The sequence below is a fragment of the Cupressus sempervirens genome, chromosome 5 (genome assembly GCF_028749045.1).
Source record: "Cupressus sempervirens isolate cs-2001-9-10 chromosome 5, ASM2874904v1, whole genome shotgun sequence".
NCBI lineage: Eukaryota > Viridiplantae > Streptophyta > Pinopsida > Cupressales > Cupressaceae > Cupressus > Cupressus sempervirens.
Window position 1 is genome coordinate 68,695,194 of NC_143122.1, and position 19,030 is coordinate 68,714,223.

The 19,030-nt window shown below is 37.0% G+C and overlaps 1 protein-coding gene across 1 annotated transcript; it reads right to left on the reverse strand.

The window, feature by feature from the left end:
• Positions 1 to 12,923: 12,923 nt before the first annotated feature.
• On the reverse strand, positions 12,924 to 18,260 carry LOC149554587 (lysine histidine transporter-like 8). The gene is made up of 5 exons (XM_089828646.1): positions 17,629 to 18,260; positions 15,929 to 16,062; positions 15,221 to 15,648; positions 14,168 to 14,299; positions 12,924 to 14,060 (listed from the first exon to the last, which is right to left on the reverse strand). Exons 1-5 carry the CDS (start codon positions 18,240 to 18,242, stop codon positions 13,575 to 13,577), a joined length of 1,794 nt encoding a protein of 597 aa, XP_089684772.1. The 5' UTR covers positions 18,243 to 18,260; the 3' UTR covers positions 12,924 to 13,574.
• Positions 18,261 to 19,030: the final 770 nt, after the last annotated feature.

Sequence of the window (19,030 nt, forward strand, 5' to 3'; positions counted from 1 at the left end):
ATTAGAGACATATGAAGTGGGTTGAGTACTTGCAAAATTTCATATTTATGATTAAGGATAAGAGTGGAGATAAGAGTGGAGTATCTAACCAAGTTGTAGATGCATTAAGCAGAAGAAGATCTTTATTAACTAAGATGAAAGTTGAAGTTCTTGGCTTTGATGAGATGAAGGATTTGTATGACATTGATCCCGATATTTTTGAGGCATGGAGAGAGTGCAGATCACAAAATCTATCGGTTTAACCGAGTAAGTATGAAGATTATTTCATTCAAGAAGGAATGCTGATTTAAGGAATTCAATTATGTATATTGAGAGTATCTATGAGAGTTAATTTGATTAAAGACAAATGTAGTGGTGGATTAGCTAGATATTTTGGTATTGATAAGACATTGATTTTGTTGAAGGGGTCATATTATTGGCCACAATTATATAAGGATGGTTAAAAGTTTGTAAGGAGTTGTGGAGTTTGTCAAGTTGCAAAAGGAGTAAGTCTGAATATTAGATTGTATGCAACTATTTCAAACCTGATAAATCTTGGTGTGATATCAATATGGATTTTACACTTGGATTTCTGAGGACTACTAGAGGGCATGATTTTGTGTTCATTGTTGTTGATAGATTTTCTAAGATGACACATTTCATACCATGTGAGAAGACATTAGATGCAGTGCATGATGCTAAGTGTTTCTTGTTAAGCTTTTCTTCAAAGAGGTTGTTAGATTGGATGGATTACCGAGGAGTATTATATCTGACAAAGACCATAAGTTTGTTGGTTATTCCTGGAAGACTTTGTGGAAGAAGTTGGATATCAAGTTGAAGTTCAGTTGTACATTTCATCCACAAACTGATGGACAAAAAAAAAAGTTGTGAACATGAGCTTGGGTAATTTGTTGAGATTCTTAGTTGGAGATGAACTGAGTAACTAAGATTTGGTGTTGGCACATGCAAAGTTTTCATACATTAATTTTGTGAACATGAGTACTAGAAATACATCTTTTAAGATTATTACTGGGATGCAACCTAGGGGTATATTGGATTTGAGGGATATTGTTGGAGAAGAGAAGAGAAGTGTTTAAGGTGATGAATTTGTTGAATTCATGAAGCCTTTGCATGAGGAAGTTAAACATAAGTTGGAACAGAGCAATCAAAAATACAAGGAGAATGCAAATAAGTCAAGGAAACATATGATTCTTGAATTTGGTGACGAGGTGATGGTTCATTTGAAAAAGCCTAGATTTCCTATTGGTGCATATAGTAAGTTGGAGATGATGAAATTTGGTCCTTGTAGAATTTCGAGGAAGTTTAATAGTGGTAATGCTTATGAAGTTAAGTTACTTGATGACATGTATATATCTCCTATGTTCATATGTTCAATGTTCTTAATTTGTACACATATCATTAATCTAATGATGAGATGATTGTGTTGAGGGATTATCATAAGAAGAAGACTGATGAGGTAGAACATATTTTGGATTAGAGATTTGGTAAGACTACAAGGGGAAATGATTACTTTGAGTATTTGGTAAAGTGAAAGGGTAGGCTAGTTGAAGATGTTGTGTGGATCTCTCAATTTGAGTTGGATTCATCTTAGGTTGTGGCACCTTCATTACTCAGGAGAATCATTTCTTTTCAATCTCGGTTGTCTAATGTAGGAGCATCCAAGGTTGTACCTTCTACCTCGTTTGGTAGATGTGTTCTCGGTTATACGTGTGGACCTGCTCGATGACTTCATTGTTGATTGGCTTGATGGAGGTGATTCTACCTTTGTTTTCCAAGTGGCTCGACTTCTTTCGTCGAGTGTTTGCTGAGTGCCTTAGTGACCTTTGTTCTTGTTGTTCGGTGATGTCTTTTACCAAGTTGTTGTTGGAATATCTTATTGGAAAGAATGCTTCTGAGAGGTGGGGTGGGGGGGTGAATCAAAAGTACTATACCTTGACCATTAAAACTTTCAACTGAAAGTAGATTGCATGCATACAAACATTAAGCAATCATGAGAAACAAATATGCATCACCACATAACACTTAAGATTTGGTAACCCAGAAACCCTCCAAAAATAAGAAGGTAAAACTGGGGTGGGGATGATACCCACAAAATCACTGCAGTAATAATATTTAACCACTTCTGATGGTCTGTCCTATTAAAGGCTTCACATTGTATCAATAGTGACCTGGTTAAAGGATTTACAAATACTTTACATGAAGTGTTACCCTGTCAAAGGATTTAATCACCTATTTATAGGATCTACAAAATAGCTACTAAGCTAACCTATCACCATAGGATTTTCTTTCTAATACAATTGCTAGAGAGTATTAGGTATAATAAACCCGATAGCTTACAATCCTTCGATTGTTGAATACAGGCACTTGATATGCTCTCTCTGATCTTGATCCTTTGTGATCTGATACTCTTTTCTCTGAAAATTAGTTTTCCTTTCACACCATCATCCATCCACTATGATATAATGAGATTTTGTCTTCCTTATAAAGACACTCGAAGACTTAATGTTAGGTATGGATCTACAATCCATATTGAATCTCTAATTTTCGCTTATTCCTTGCACTTTTGTCATTGGTTGCATGCCTTCTCCATTTTTCTTATTGGCTGCATGAAGATTGCATAGGAAATATAAATGATTTGATCTTATCACTTAAATCTTCTGAGATTCGTCATATGTTGGCTGTGAAAATGGTTTACATCTGAGTTTGTGAAGTTTCAAACTCATATGTTGATTCTGAGTTACTCGACACTTACTGCTTCCTGATGCTCGGCACCTTCTATAACTTGGCTCTTGTATATGCTCCTATCTTGCTTGGCATCGTTTATGGCTCGGCACTTGAATATTGCTCGGCACTTGGATCATGCTCGGTACCTGTAGTCACTCGACACTTGAAGGCTGCTTCGGTACCTGAAGATCACTCGGCACCTAATGGATTTCTTGACTTGGCACATGTTGTGGCTCGGCATACATAGTGTACTCGACTTTAATGTGGAAAGTGGTTAAGTGTGTTGGCACTCAAGTGTCAAAACCATTTTTAGACTAACAGTCTCCCCCTTTGACATGAGTGTCAAAAACACTTAACTAAGCAATATTTATCTGATCTTATGAGTATGTTTTCTGATTTTCTTGGTATATATGGTATATATACAGAGGTTTATTAAAAAAATTGTAACTTACAATATATATACCTCAAAATTATTATAACTCTTATAACTCCCCTTGAGTTGATCATGCCAATGTCTTGTGCCGTTATGCCTACTGTTCTCTTTAATATATCTTCACAATATTATCTCCCCCTTAGAATATTATCTCCCCCTTTTTGATACTGATGTCAAAGGGTCCTAAATAGTAATGCCATGCTTGGCCAAAAATGTCTTGTTTACCTCAAGGAGTATGTGGAGAGCTGCATCCCAATTATTTAAGGCAATATCTAATGACTTTTGTTGGATTGCAAGCTCTGCTATGAGATCAACAAGTCCTTCATGTGTAGAAATATTGGGATCCTTCTTCAGGACTGTTTCTACATACATTTTCTCTTTGTGCAATACTTCTAAGTGAGGAGTGATGGAGGCTTGAATTTGCATCAGCTTTTCTTTGATAGTGCCCTCTTCTGCTGATAATGCAGCTAATTCCCTCTGAGTGTGTAATGTTTGAGCAAATTGCTTTTCACTTTGTGTAGGATCTGAGGGTAGTTGTGTGCTGGAGAGTTTTAATTTACTCTCAAGGTTCAAATTTTTTTGATTTATTTCATTTGTGAACCTGGAAAAATCACACAATTTGCTATAAAGGGAAAATATGTTCCCTAATACACTCTTTACATTTTCCAATTTCTTGGCTAGGTCAACATGTCCTAAAATTATGTTATTAGCTATTTTCTGGTTGACTTTTCCTACAAACTTCTTTTCTGACCATTCCATTAGTTTTACATTAGTATCATGGTCTTCATTATTTACTTGGTCAACTATATCAGATAGTTGCTCAAGTATTGTCCTGTTTGCATCTGGAGGTTGAAGACTAAAAGCATCCATGAATATATCTTTTATTTCATTCATTACCTACTTGTATTTGTAGTCTTTCCTCATTGCCTCTTGTCTCCTTCTCTTATCCAATGCACTCTGTATTTCATTCATATTTTCCTCATTTAGAGTGCCTGAATCATAATAGGGTATTTTGATTTCTTCATCAAGCTTAGGAATACCATAATGGATGGTCTTGGCTACCCTAGTAGAACTTGAACTTGGTGTACTGACATGAATGGTCATTGTTTCAGTACTCAACTTATGAATGGGTTTGGTGGGAGTTCCTGTTTTTGGTAATTCAACCAAAGTTTGTATTGCAAACTCCTCTTTATCTTGTGTTCCTTCTTTGTCCTCTTCTTCTTGCTTGTCTTCTTCTTCTTGTGTCACTGCTTCTGGAGGTGTACTCGCTATCTGAACTGTTGTCCCTGTGACTACCTCTATTGTTGCACTCGGCTCCTAATGAGTTTGAGTGGCTAATCTTGGTGGTGACGGAGGTGGTAGAAATGTAAGCCTAGTAGTTTGAATGGTTTGAGGTGGTTCTTGTGGTGGCACCTTGACTTCTTTGAGTTTGTCTACTAACTTTTGAAAATTATCCACACTGACCAAAATGGGATTTGTACACAATTGTGCTTGTAGTGTTGTTTGGTCAAGGATCATAGTAAGATCCGTTGCAGTTAATGGATTGATGTTTTGACATGTGGTGCCAGCAACATCCTTAATCTTTATGATTTCTATAGGTGTGGTAGGTGAGTGAGGCGGGCTAGGAGGTGAAAGATGTGTGTCTTGCAAACTTTGTTGTTCGTCAGTTCTTTTGTCTTCATCTTTTCCTTCCTCCTCCCTTTCTTTCTTATTTTCCTCTTCTTCAACCTTTTTCTCTTCTTCTTTTTTCTCTTCTCTCCTCTTCCTTCTTTCTTTAGGTTTAGTAGTAGATTCCTCTTTGTATACCTCTTCAAGAACATCTTCAAATGTCTTGTACAAGTTTTTCCAAACTCTTGTTGTTCTCTGCACAATTTCTTCAATTTTGTTTTGCAGAATGGAGAATGCCCTATATTTAGGTGTAAACCTTTTGCTATGCCTTTTGAATGCTTGAGTTACCTGTTCTTTTGTTAAATTAGGCAGTAGGTTTGCTAGGGTTGATTCCCTCATCTCTTTCTCCATCGTTAGATAGAAATGCCATCTATCTTCTATAGTTTTAGACAATTCCTTTGGCAATTGTCCATCTAGTTCAAGAGGTGTATACTTGAACTATGCCATTAATGCATAGACTGATTCTTCTATGTTATTTTGTTCCTCTTTACTAAACTTATAGAAATCAATCTTTTTCATTTCATTTAAGTCTCCATTCCTAATCTTCTTACATAATATATCAATTGAAGATTTAGGAGGACTTACCTTTTCAGTCTGATCTTCTTCATCAATATTAGGTTGGGCCACATATCTTTTCCTTTTCTTTAGCTCTTCCTATGCCTTGTGTTTTTCTTCTTTGTGGCTTCCTCTTTAGCCTTTTGGGTAGAGGCCCTTGTTGTAGCTCTGGTTGTTGGCTTCTTTGGCGTTTGCACGACAACTTTCTTTGGTGAGAGCTAAGAAGTAGGAGGTGTCTTTGTTTTCCTTTTGATGACTCTGCCTCTGATGGGTGCTTCCTTGGTTTTTGTTTCCTCAGCACTCTCATCTTTATCTTCACCTTGACTTTGAGGCAATCCAAGTGGCTCTTGTTCTGGCTCACCTTCTTCTTCTCCTTCACTAATCTCTTATGCTTCACCTGCTGCACTTGATTCTCCAACACCAAATTTCTTCTTTATATGCTTTACCAGCTTGTCTTTTTTCTTTACTATTGAGGCTATCTTGAGTTCTGTAACAACTCTTGATTTTACAATGTCATATGTTCCAAATGCCTTGGTAGATTTGTCCATTTCCTCTGCAAGCAATGTTGTGATGGCTGCAGAAGCTTGGTCAACATCAAGCTTGTATCCCAATGGTCTAAGCCATCTTGTTCTTGGAAGGACTGCTTGAATGTAAGTGTAATCAATATCAACAAGAAAACATATGTCATTTATATGCTTTTCTACCAGTGAAACTGGTATTCTCATTCTGTTCTTCATTGCATTTTTGAAATCCTCAAAATAGATAGACATTTGATCATCAAAGCTATCTCCCATTTGTGCAATGAAATCATTAATTGATCAACAATGGTTTTATTTTGACTCCAATTGACTTTTCCAAATGAAGGGAATTCCTTCATTACATAGAAGAACATACAAACCAACACTAAACCAAATTTGCACTATGCTCCCTTGGACTTTCTAATAGCTCCAAGATTTTCATTGATCTGTTGCAACAAGAGATCTACAAGATCATGAGTGTGGTCTTTCTTTACAAGTTTATGTGCCACATCTACTGCTATGCAGGGTACACTATTTAACCTGTTGGATTGGTAAAACTTATGTGATATGATCCTTACAGCAAAATCTAAAAGGGGATCAGTTATGGTGTATATAGTCATGCCTCTATTGTTCCACTTTGCACCTGTGTTCTTCTCAATTGTTTCTTTCTTTTCGCTCCTCAATGTCTTTGGTCGATCTAGGGTTGGAAAACCTGTAACCCTATGAACCATTTTCTTAGTAATCTTGACTTGTCCTTATTCTAACCAGAATGATCCATCATGGATTCTGCTGAGTATAATGTGTATCCACTCATTTTTTAATATGATTGGAAAAACTAGGGCTTTGGTTAAACCCTTCTTTTCTATGACAGAAAGCTCATCCTTTAGAATACCATTTTCACAGAGTTTGTCATAGGCATTAAAGATTTCCAAATCTCCTATGGCTCCTATTTTACAATTATAGCATTTTCGCACATCTTGAACCATAACAACTTTTTCAAGGATGGCTGATAGGGCACCAGCGGGATCGTTTTTGTATGTAACCTCTGGTATAGGTCTAAACTCAGGCTGCTTAACTTCATTGCTGACAAGTTGAATCTAATGGCTTATTTTCCCTTGGGTTGTTTTTTAACTTGACGCCATTTATATCCGAACTAGGGTTTTAACGATTTAAAGCAAACTTCTCAAACTGTAAAACTCGACACTTGAAGGAAATACTTGGATAGATACTTAGATCACTTGGGTAGATGCTGAATTGCTACAAATCACTGGTTGAAAGCTTAAAAATCGCTCAAATGTGCTCAAAGAAATTGCTCTTCGTTTTAATGGCTCAAGAATGAAACGATTTTTAATTTTAAGCGACAAAAGAAACTTTTTCGTTTAATGCATTTTAGTACCTACACCTGTCACTCGGCTTCCAAATGTTTTTCAACTCAGCATCCACTTGGCAGCTATACTTACTCGACATCTACTTACTTTGTTGATAACCCGGCATCTAAAGCAGTTTCACTCGGCATCTAAGGACAACTCGGCATCATTGTTCAAGTTTAGTCTTAGCATCTTATCTTATGCTTATTTCTTCTTTTCAGTGCTTCTTTGTCTTGGGACTGATGTATGATATAACTTTGTATATCAGTCCCATATATCTCCCTTATGCTTAGTTTGATGAAGTGTGATCACTTGACCCGTTAGGTGAAGTGATCCCTTTGCTTGATGTACTGCACTTATCTTTTTTCTTCCAAGTCTTATTCATTTGTCCTCTTATGACATCAATCTTTTCTTTTCCTTTGTTGGCTTCAGTATTTGGTGATTTGGACCTTGTAGGACAGTTTTTGCTGGTATGACCAGTTTTCAAGCAATTGAAACATGTGGTTTGGCTCAACCATCTTTTATAGTTCCCCTTGAAATGTGTTATACAATTCTGGGGTATATATCCATATTCTTGATAATAGTGACAACTGTACCTGGTGTTATAATCCCAATGATAGTGACTTTCATTCCCTTTTGCTGGTTGATTTGATGTCCACATAGGCTTTGATCTGCATTTAAAGGCCCTATGTCCATATTTCTTGCAATTATGACAATGTCCATCAAATCTTTGTGTTCTTGGGATTTTGGATCTGCAGTCTTGTGTCATATGTCCTTGCATGTTGCACTTGTGACAGTAACTCTTGCTTTTATGTGTTTGGCTAATTGATTCTTCTACTCCTGCAAATATTAGCAGTATGTCCCTTTTTATTACAGTAATGACAAGTGGGTTTAGAATCCTTACCTTTGTCACTTCTTTGCTCAACACTCTTTGATGATTCACCAACTTCAGTGCTGTTGTATCCAAGTCCTGATGTATCATGGGTTGATCTTGGGAATTTCAGCAACTATTCAAAGTACTTTATGGCTTCGCTTGACTTGTTGAGATTCTCTGCTATCTCTTTTTCTTTGTTCAATTCATTCTGCAATTGTTCATTCTGCATCCTCAGAGTAGAGATCTCAATATCTTTCATATTAAGTTCATGATGAAGGTTCATCATTTGAGCATGTGTATCCATCTGCATGTTTGAGATCCTTGTTAATTCAGTGCATTTTTCTTCTAGTCTGTTTGCAAGATTTCTTTTGTCATCTTCCATCATGACTCTATCCTCAACTGCTCTTTTCTTTTGTTCAGTGATTTCACATAACATTATGGCCTGTGATTCATGTTCCATCTTGAGAGATCTTATCTCATTTGCTTGAGCTTTGTTTTTCTCCATCAGTTCTGCTATTGTTGCATCAAATTCTTTAGTGTCTCCATTGGCAAACACTTGTGTCGTATCAATCTCCTTGTAGTGTATATCATTTTTAGCTATAGCTATCTCCTTTCTTCTTTTCAAATATTTTCTTAATTCCATTCTAGCTTCCTCTACCTTTTGTAGAGCAAGATGCACATCTATCACCTGGTTTTCAATGATCTTTCCAAGTTTGAAAACTTCCATCTTTAGATCTTTTCCTCCAAGCGGTTAGGTTTCTCCTTTGAGAGAAACTAGGCTCTGATACCAATTGTTGGAATATCTTATTGGAAATAATGCTTCTGGGGAGGGGGGGGGTGTGTGTCAATCAAAAGTATTGTACTTTGACCATTAAAACTTTCAACTGAGAATAGATTGCATGCATACAAACATTAAGCAATCATGAGAAACAAATATGCATCACCACATAACACTTAAGATTTGGTAACCCAGAAACCCTCCAAAAATAAGAAGGTAAAACTGGGGTGGGGATGATACCCACAAAATCACTGTAGTAATAATATTTAACCACTTCTGATGCCCTGCCCTGTTAAAGGTCTGCCCTGTTAAAGGCTTTACACTGTATCAATAGTGACCTGGTTAAAGGATTTACAAACACTTTACATGAAGTGTTACCCTGTCAAAGGATTTAATCACCTATTTATAGGATCTACAAAATAGTTGCTAAGCTAACCTATCACCATAGGATTTTCTTTCTAATACAATTGCTGAAGAGTATTAGGTATAATAAACCTGATAGCTTACAATCCTTTGATTGTTGAATACATGCACTTGATCTACTCTCTCTGGGCTTGATCCTTTGTGATCTGATACTCTTTTATCTGAAAATTAGTTTTCCTTTTACACCATCGTCCATCCACTATGATACAATGAGATTTTGTCTTCCTTATAAAGACACTTGAAGACTTAGGGTTAGGTATGGATCTACGATCCATATTGAATCTCTTATTTTCATTTATTCTTTGCACTTTTGTCATTGGTTGCATGCCTTCTCCATTTTTCTTATTGGCTGCATGAAGATTGCATAGGAAATATAAATGGTTTGATCTTATCACTTAAATCTTTTGAGATTCGTCATATGTCGGCTATGAAAACGGTTTACATATGAGTTTGTGAAGTTTCAAACTCATATGCTGATTCTGAGTTACTCGGCACTTACTACTTCCTGATGCTCGACACCTTTTGTAACTCGGCTCCTATATATGCTCCTATCTTGCTCGGCACTTGGATCATGCTTAGTACCTGTAGTCACTCGGTACTTGATCTTCACTCGGCACCTGAAGGCTGCTTCGGTACCTGAAGATCACTCGGCACCTGATGGATTTCTTGACTTGGCACATGCTGTGGCTCGGCATACATAGTGTACTCGGCTTCAATGTGGAAAGTGGTTAAGTGTGTTGGCACTCAAGTGTCAAAACCATTTTTAGACTAACAGTTGTCTGTTTGGTTCTCATTTGTAAGCCAACTTGTGTATTTAATTTGAGGCCATAATTTAATGTATTGGATTGATTGTTGGGATGTGTGTAGACTATTATGTGGTCGACCTTCTCCTTATGATGATCTAAAATCTTCTGTAAGTCGTTTTGGCAAGTATAAAGATAGGGTCATCATCTAGGTCTAGTAGTTAGTCGGCAGTGAGGAGTTAGAATATGGAGATCATAGATCTCGCATGCTAGAGGTTATTTTCCTTTGTATTTGAATCTTTGTATTGGTCGTAACCCAGAAGGTCTCACAACCGAGCATGTATGATGAAAAATTGATGAATCAACAAAGATTACTAATTCTCTCTCCTTTTTGGCATTGTCTCTTCATGATTTGCTTCCGTTGTGTTAACTCTGTAGGGTTGGTTGATTGCTAGGCGTGCCTTTTGGCCCTAGTCTTCATCTTTCCTTGCGTTAGTGGACAACTCCACATCTTAGTCTTCATGGCACTTGAACTTCATCACTCTATCAAGCTCCATCTTTGTAGCTTGAAAGGGGAGTTTCTTAGAACACTCCATTTCATGTTTCATTGAGCATATCATTTTTCCTTTATCATAGTGTTATAATATTTTTGTTATCGTTTGTCTATTGTCTCTTTGTTATCTATAATTGACTTTCTTCTATCTATCTAACAATTGTGGAGGCAGAAACACCAAACCCTGAGACTTGATTAAAACAACCTCAACATTTTTCCTTTTCTTTCATGTGTGTAGGTTTTGGATAAGGAGCTAAGAAGAGAAGCTCTTGGGATTCTTCTACCTCCTTCATTGCGAACTTGTTATTTTCCTCATCATGTAGTTGCATTCAATATTTACATTTACTAGTATAGTTTATTTTATGTTAAGTTATTGTTTGGGTTTTATGTCTTTCCCCTTGTGCTACGTCTACACAAGATGTATGCACATTGCACTCACCATGTATCTATGTTATAATCCTAAACTCACGTTGACATCTAGGACAATAATGAAGCCAAATATCTAATCTTGATAACGAACCCTTTAGTTTCCAGTAATCAAAATACTTGTGTACAATAGCATAACTTAAATTATTCAACTATTTTATTTCACATTTCATTTCATTTGAGTCTTAAATTCAATTAAGTTGTTTTGATCACCCTAGCTATCCAAAATGCTAATAAAACTTAGGTGGCACATACAAATTTTATCTATCTTTACAGTAGCAATTTGCCTTCTCCACAATAAATAATAGTTTTTGGGTCAAAAAATGCTTGTTGAGGTGATTTCAAGATCAAGTTGGGCCATTAATGTTGTCTTGGGATCTGATTAGTGCACAGAGCAATTTAGAAGAAATGTCAAACTTACACGTTGAATAGGATGTGAAAAAAGACTTGAAAGATTTCAAGCTAGGGTCAGAGTTCAAAATTTGATGGAGAAATAAAATGAATTTTTTAATGACATTCACGAGACCAAGTAGTCTAAGGGACTAAAATACCGTATCACTAACCAATTTCCATATTTCTTTACATTTTTTATGTCATGCTATTGATCGTAACCAAACAAATAATAATTTGGTTGAGCTTATCTAGTTCAAATAAACTATGCATGATGTCTACTTTCTAGATGACATCATGTACATTTTGAGAGAAAATGTCATTCCATTTTAATTGCTCTCATCCTACAAAACATGCAATTCCTCTCCTCTCAAGCCTCTTGGGCCTCTTCCATCTACCCGTCTCGTATTTGAGATGATGAGACCCCGTCTTCAATTGTGTTACTAACAACCTTGCTCTTCCTTTAATAGCAACCCTTAGATACATTTTCTCACCATATTTCCCGATTGGGTTGAATCCTTGAATGTAGTAAGCTTTTTCTACCAATATTATTATTCCACATGACACTCTAAAATTTCTCTACAACAAACCTCAAACTTGATGTTTTTATCCAACCTTTTTACGTTGAGAACAAATGTCCTGAAATTCAATAAAATTGACAAAAAGGCATGTCGTAGAAAAAACCAGACAAAAACTGTGGCAGTGATGTTGTGAGGAATTAGATGGATGAAAGTCAAGTAGAAATCCACACAAGAAATGAAAGGCAAAAAGCATGATGAACATTTTGCAGGAATTTAATGTGAAAATAGTTAGCATTTTCAACAATATAAGGAATTTTCTAATTTTTCCGAGTTCAATTTCAACATTTTTTATTCACATTTAAAACTTGTTTATTCACACCGCAAGACAACATTACAGTTTCCACTTCCCTTCACCCGTTTCCAATCATATTCATAACTACAGTTTACGGAATACTTGTGCATGCCCTTATATTTATGGGAGATCATTTATAAGAACCTACATAGCTTTCAAAAATAACAAAATTTAACAGTCTTATATGATGTGGAGCAATGTTGTTTGAGGAGATGGCACAAGCTTATATGTGAATCTGACTCTCAAGTGGTGGTGAATTTGCTTACTTTGCATTGCTTGAGGACGTTAGTTGACAATTGGCTTCAGTTTTTAATCAAACTCTTCTCTTTTGTACTTCTCTAGGGTCTGTCCTTCTTGCTCAGTATGGAGCTCCTTGTTGAGCTCTCCTTTTTATTTCTCTTTTTGTCTTAATAAAAGGCCAACTGCATAGTCGCCATAAAAAATCACAGAAAAATTCCCGTTTCCCAAAAAAAAACACACAAATTTCAACAGCAGAGGCTGCATATAATCTTGAGCCTTTTTGGCTAGACTGATAACTGATACAACTATTGCACACATTTAATAGGCAAATATGGTGCTGATTACACAAGTACACACATTTTTAAATCGAAGGATTCTTCCAACTATTATGAAGACATTAAGTTCCACCATCCTTCGAGTACAAATTTACAGTCAGAGTTCATAATCTTCTGCTTTATAATACAGATAAAATAGCAAGCTTCTAGGAGATTAAGATGACATGATACATAGTTTAGAGCTGGAGGTCAAATTAAAATCGACCCTTCTTGGTTTTGCATCGGAAATAGAATAAGTACATCTTTACGAAGCAGAACAGATTGCTAGAAAACCCTTGAGAGTTTTCAAACAGCATGTATGGATAATACCTCGGTGACAACAAGAAAATCAAATATTGGACACCCCATACGCTAATATGTAAGTAAATCGACCACAAAGCAGAATAAATCTGCTTGACATGAAGGATCATGGAAGCAGTCTTTATACCCGAGAGAGTACTGATGTTACCATGTCAAAATTTACTTCCAGATTAGCACCACTTTGGACAAATTACATCTTTCCTAGATGGTGCCCACTACCTGCATGACCAGGCATTGAAGTGCATATAACTTATGCCCAATGATCTACAACATCCTATGGATTTTAACCAATCAAAAGTAAACCACAACATGATATGATGTTGGATTTTAAAATTTGGCGTTTCAATGAATTCGAGATGGAACCCTCTTGATGCTTAGCTTGGCTTGAAAAACTGGAGCTTTAGGCCACTGTCAACAATGCTCCAAATACCTCCTACCGAGACTGCTATGCTGAGTATGACACCAAATATACCAAGTCCCCAGTTCAAATACCAGGTAGCGCTGTATTTCTCAGGCTTCTTTATCATGCACCACATCAAACAAGGGTATGCAAAGGTTACAGTCAATGTGATCCCTCCAAGCAAACCAGCTAAGCTGTTGAGGAAAGGAAATGCGACCCCAAAAAAGAATCCCATGAATGTAAAAACCACCCGGAATCCACTTCGAATCCATAGAGGACATGGCTTGTTGGCCCAGCTGATGTATGAAGCTTCAAAATCATCAAAAATTGGCATAGCATAAATTGGGAAGCTGGTTAGGCAATTAATAACAACTAGAAGGAATGTTAGGCCCAAAAGTCCCCTTGAGATATCCTGATTATGAAATCCATATAAAGCATTCAGAATCCCTCCTTGTGGCATCTGCATTGACACCGGCACTGCATTCAGATACTAGTATTTGATTTGCAAAACTTGTAATTCAATTTTTTTTTATTGATCATAATGTAAACCAAGAAATATAAACTCACAAGGTTTCCATAGGCCCAATATCCTCCAATTGCAATAGGGAAGAAGCAAAAGGCAATCAGTGTATAAGCTACCTTAGCTCCTCTCCACATTGGTACATGGGCTGGATGCTTAAGACTTGATGGCATTGTTGACTACATCCTCACAGGGAAAAAAAACCTGATCAGGTGAAATCATACATGAAACATCCATCCTAAATTTCAAAAAACCTAAATATCATCTTTAAAAACATATCTATCTTATATCCTTCTCTCTCATCCTGATTATGGATCACAGAGTGTGATCTGAATTGTTGATGCCAAACAAACATACACAATCAAATTCAGAAACAAAAATAGCATTAGAAATGGATGGTGGAAATCTAATATTGTTAATTGTCTTAAAGATCAATCCAAACATAGCCAACATTATGGGACCTTCCAAAGCTTGTATCCCAAAGTATTATACAATCCAGCCAAGAGATAATACATTGTTTTCCAGATGCACATCGAACTTGTACAAGATTCTACTTAGTTAGTGCTACAGCTAGTTTTGAACTGAAAAAGGCGAGGCTCCAATTGCTGTAGATCCTATTTTTGGAATTACCCCTTGTTAAGAACATGAATATGATTGAGGTGAACTCCTAATTGTACTAAATGTGAGGATGTGGGGGAATGAAAAATGAGACTTGCTTGCCATGCTACAGTAGGAGTATGGTAATCATTATAGCACATGCTCTTAGTCCCTTAGAACGAGAAAGGATTATGACTACAGCATATTTGCACAAATGAGGCATGCAAGTGAATGCCAACTCTTTTCTCGAAGTACTATTATAATTCAAGATACTGAAGATGTAACCACCCTGATTACATTTGCAAATAAATAGGAGGAGATAGAAGCCGATAGGAAATTTGGTGCAAATCTGTAGAAGAACGTAGAAATGACATGCCCTGGTTCTCTTTTTTTCAAATGGAAGGGGTATACTTGACACAAGATATTGAAGAAATGCAAGATTTCATACCTTAACAAATATCATTAAACAATATGTATTAAAAAGAGGGTGTCTAAGTATTCACCTGAATCTCAAGAGCAAGATTGTGGCCCCTGAAGGCAAAAGTTATGGCACCCAATGCATTCAAGATTGTGAAAGCTGAGGCAACATCAGATTTAGCCCTGACAGGATCATAAGATACGTTTGGAGGCCTGGGCTGGCTTACGGACAAAGCCCAAATCATTGTGCAGTATGTGACTGAAGTCGCTGCTCCAATCAAAGAAAACCATGCGATGGAGTTGAGATTGGGAAGCTGTGCAACAACCACAGCAAGGCAGGTGAACACCAAATACCACTCAACTGAAGTTAATGGATTGGATTCACAAGTTGGGCCACAAACAATTTGGAAAAACAATTTCAGTGAGCCCCCTGCGACAATAATCAGTCCCATTGCAGTGCCACCTGATAGATACAGGATAGGAAAAGTGGAGAGCCATCCACCCAATTTCTCACCTGCACAATTAGCAAAGTTTACACTGGTCAAGCCTCCCTCCCTCTTTAACAGACCATATAAATTTACTAAAAGGAACACAGAATGATCCCATTACTTTTCAAAAGTGCCAATACATCAAGAATATTTGGTTCTCTTCAATCTTCTCATAAGACTAGAACTAATTGAGTACCCACGTCTATTTAGAGTCCTCTAAAATTATTCATCTGTATGTCAAGAAAGAATAGGAGGGGTCCTGAGCAATTTGATTTTGTTAAAAATCAAAAAGATATTTGTCATTACCAAAAGCAGCTTTAGCAAGTTCCCCATATCGATTGTAGCGTTTTCCAGGTACAGATTCATGCAATCTTACAAGAAGCCACAGTGTGTATAGTTGCCAGATATAAGCAACCAATAGAGAGAGAATTCCCCACGTCCTGAATTCATTCAACGGCACAAAATCAAAATAGCTCCCAAAATATGCATAAGAATGCCATTCAAAGACAAGAAAGAGTAGAAAACCATCTACAAAATCCTTAAGACTTAAGGTCATTAATATAGCCTTTTTTACTTCATAACACCCAGTAATTTGAACTTGTTGCACCAAGAAAAGGGTTAGAATCAAAACCAACCTTGCAGAGTCACATACATCAGTCCCAGGAAATTAAAAGAACCTATCCTTTCCAACTATTTATCAAAATCAAATATAAGAACAATCTTGTTCCCTCCCAGTTATCAATTGTAAAATTCCGAAGTTCAGACCATCCAACTAGCATTGCAAAATAAAAATGGAAAAACAAAACACAGGCAAAGAAATCCTTGAATGGCATAACCTTTCTAGCTAGTCAAAATGAAACAGGCAAATATCACAGATTATTTGGTAACACCGTAACACATATCACTTGGGGAATTTGTAGGGCCTTATTATTCAAACTGGGAAAACAGAAAAGAAGAAATAAATAACACTTGACTTGGTCAGCCACGAACTTCATTCTCTGTAGCGTTTAAAGGGCTTAGCCATTCAACCTCACTGGATCATCAATACATCTGCTGAAGAACAGAAAAATCCTGATTATCCCAGATCGGTAACTAAGAAGTGTTCGAAATAAGGACTCAAAAGACATTTAAAATAGATCACCCCAAACTTTGTTAAACTTCCAAGTGCCTGACCATTTGATAAGTTGCAAGACTGGAAACAAAGAAAAAAAAGTAGTGGGTGTCCTGTAACCTGTGACAGTTATAACCCTAAGTACAGTTTAAATTGCCTATCCATTCCAAGAGAGATTGAAAATTAAAAGAGGCCACCTTTGGCAAAATTCTACATGGTGTTCTTAAAACTCTGATGGATCGGGCATTCCACCCAGTGAAGAGAAAATTTAGGACATCGGCCATGATTACGTAAATGTATAACATGGTCCGAAACCTAATCCGTCAAGCTATTGAAGTAAAACAAAACAAGATCAGCCTTAATCGATAACCTGCCGATATTGAAATTCCAAGGGCACAACCATCCCCAAAAGTGGAAAATAAAATTATTCAGACAAATGAGAGAGAGGCCCTCCCTTGGTCAGTGACGAACATGATTCTCCTTAAAATTTGAAGAAGCTGAACGTTCTTCCTGAGAGGAAACCTTGATGACTTCCAAGGGGTCTGATCGTTCAATCTATTTGCCCAAACAAAACAAAACAAAAGAAAAGCGATGGTTTTCTTTGATCACTCACAGATATCTGACCCTGAAATTCAGTGGACATAACCCTTCAATTCAACAAAATATTCTTCACAATCTAGCTTAATTATCCCATATTGTCCTTATGCTTCAAATTATTTGGCATGGCATTACTCAGACAAACAATTCATGCTTGCCCAGCCTAAAATGTATTGACCATTACAAACACAAGGAGGCATATTTTATCATTCCCAGAGACATTACCACTGAAATTCCCAGAGTCTGGCCACTGTAACTAATGGTCAAAAGCGATAACAACAAAACAAAAACCACATACCATCCCAGAACTGTAAAGGAGACGGGCAGAACCAGAGCCTGGAACCCAATCCCTGCATTGAGATTATGGAAGGCTGAATAGTAGGCATTTCCACTTCTGGATTCTGTAATGGGGAGCCAAGCATCTTGAGGATTCAACTTTGTGAGATGCCCAACATCCTCTAAGTATGTCTTCATGTTGACCAGAACCCTCTTCATAGGAGCCCCAATTGGGCTGAGAGAAGGGGTCCATGGAGTCCTTGGGGTCTTGGGGGTCTTGGGAGTCCTTGGAGTTTTGGGGGTCTTTAGAAGGGGAGACCTTGACATGGAAGGAGATGCAAGACCAGAAGGAGGCCTTGTTCCAGAAGGTGTAATTGCATGTGAGTGTGCATGAGACATCTGGGGGGACCTTGCTCCAGAGGGTGTAATTGCATGTGAGTGTGCATTAGACATCTGATTGCTGTGATACGGGGATCTTGTGCCACTGGGTGTCCCACCTCCCCTTGGAGTCTGTGGAATTGACACAACCTCTCTTATTACTTGGTCTGCTCCGTTCCCCTCCTCCATTTCCGATTGCTGCTCCCTCACAACATGGTGTCTAAAGCTGGCTTCCTGGATATCTCTTGATCCAGCCATGGCGCTCAACCGTGATACAATTGTGGGTATACTTCATTTATATATATATATAGATCTATGATGAAAATGTGGGCGTACAACTACACATAATTTATCTACTTGAATCACAGTGCTTTCAGAGGTGGTTGGTACGTGGGTGCTTCGTTCAGACCATCTTGATCTACTCTAGGGACCGGATGACAACTTGCTGGCTCCTACATTGACTTTATAGAAATCAGGTGTACCTACAAAGCAAGTCCTATACTATTCGGCCCCGGAAATCTACTTTTTACTATGGGTACACTACTTGTATATATCAATCAAGTTCAAATTCAGACAATTTGTAAAGTGGGGCTTGCTCTCAATTTGAATAATCTAACTTGTGGATATATATAATTTTGAAGTGATAAGGGGAAGAAATCTAGTAGTCCTTTAGCTAACTTTGTATTCTTAATGTCATTTTTTTCGGTGTACTTTTGTAAGTCATTCAAAAGCTTAAAGCTAAGGTTTAAGTATTTAGGCATTTACAGATCTCTTCAGTGTAATGGTTGAAAAGTGTCTCACCCTATATCTGTTATGTTCACCCTAATAGGTCTCACCAAAAATAACAATACTTTTGACACAAATGAATCAATCGACAACCAAGGAAGTTAAAAGATGTCCAACTATATGTATGAGAGGTTATTATTAATACATATGTTATGATCTATTAGCAAGTGTCATATTTTCTTGAAACTTTTTTAAAATGGTATTTGAATAAATATCTATAACAAAACATAATTGGAGTGCCTAACGGCTAATACATCTCT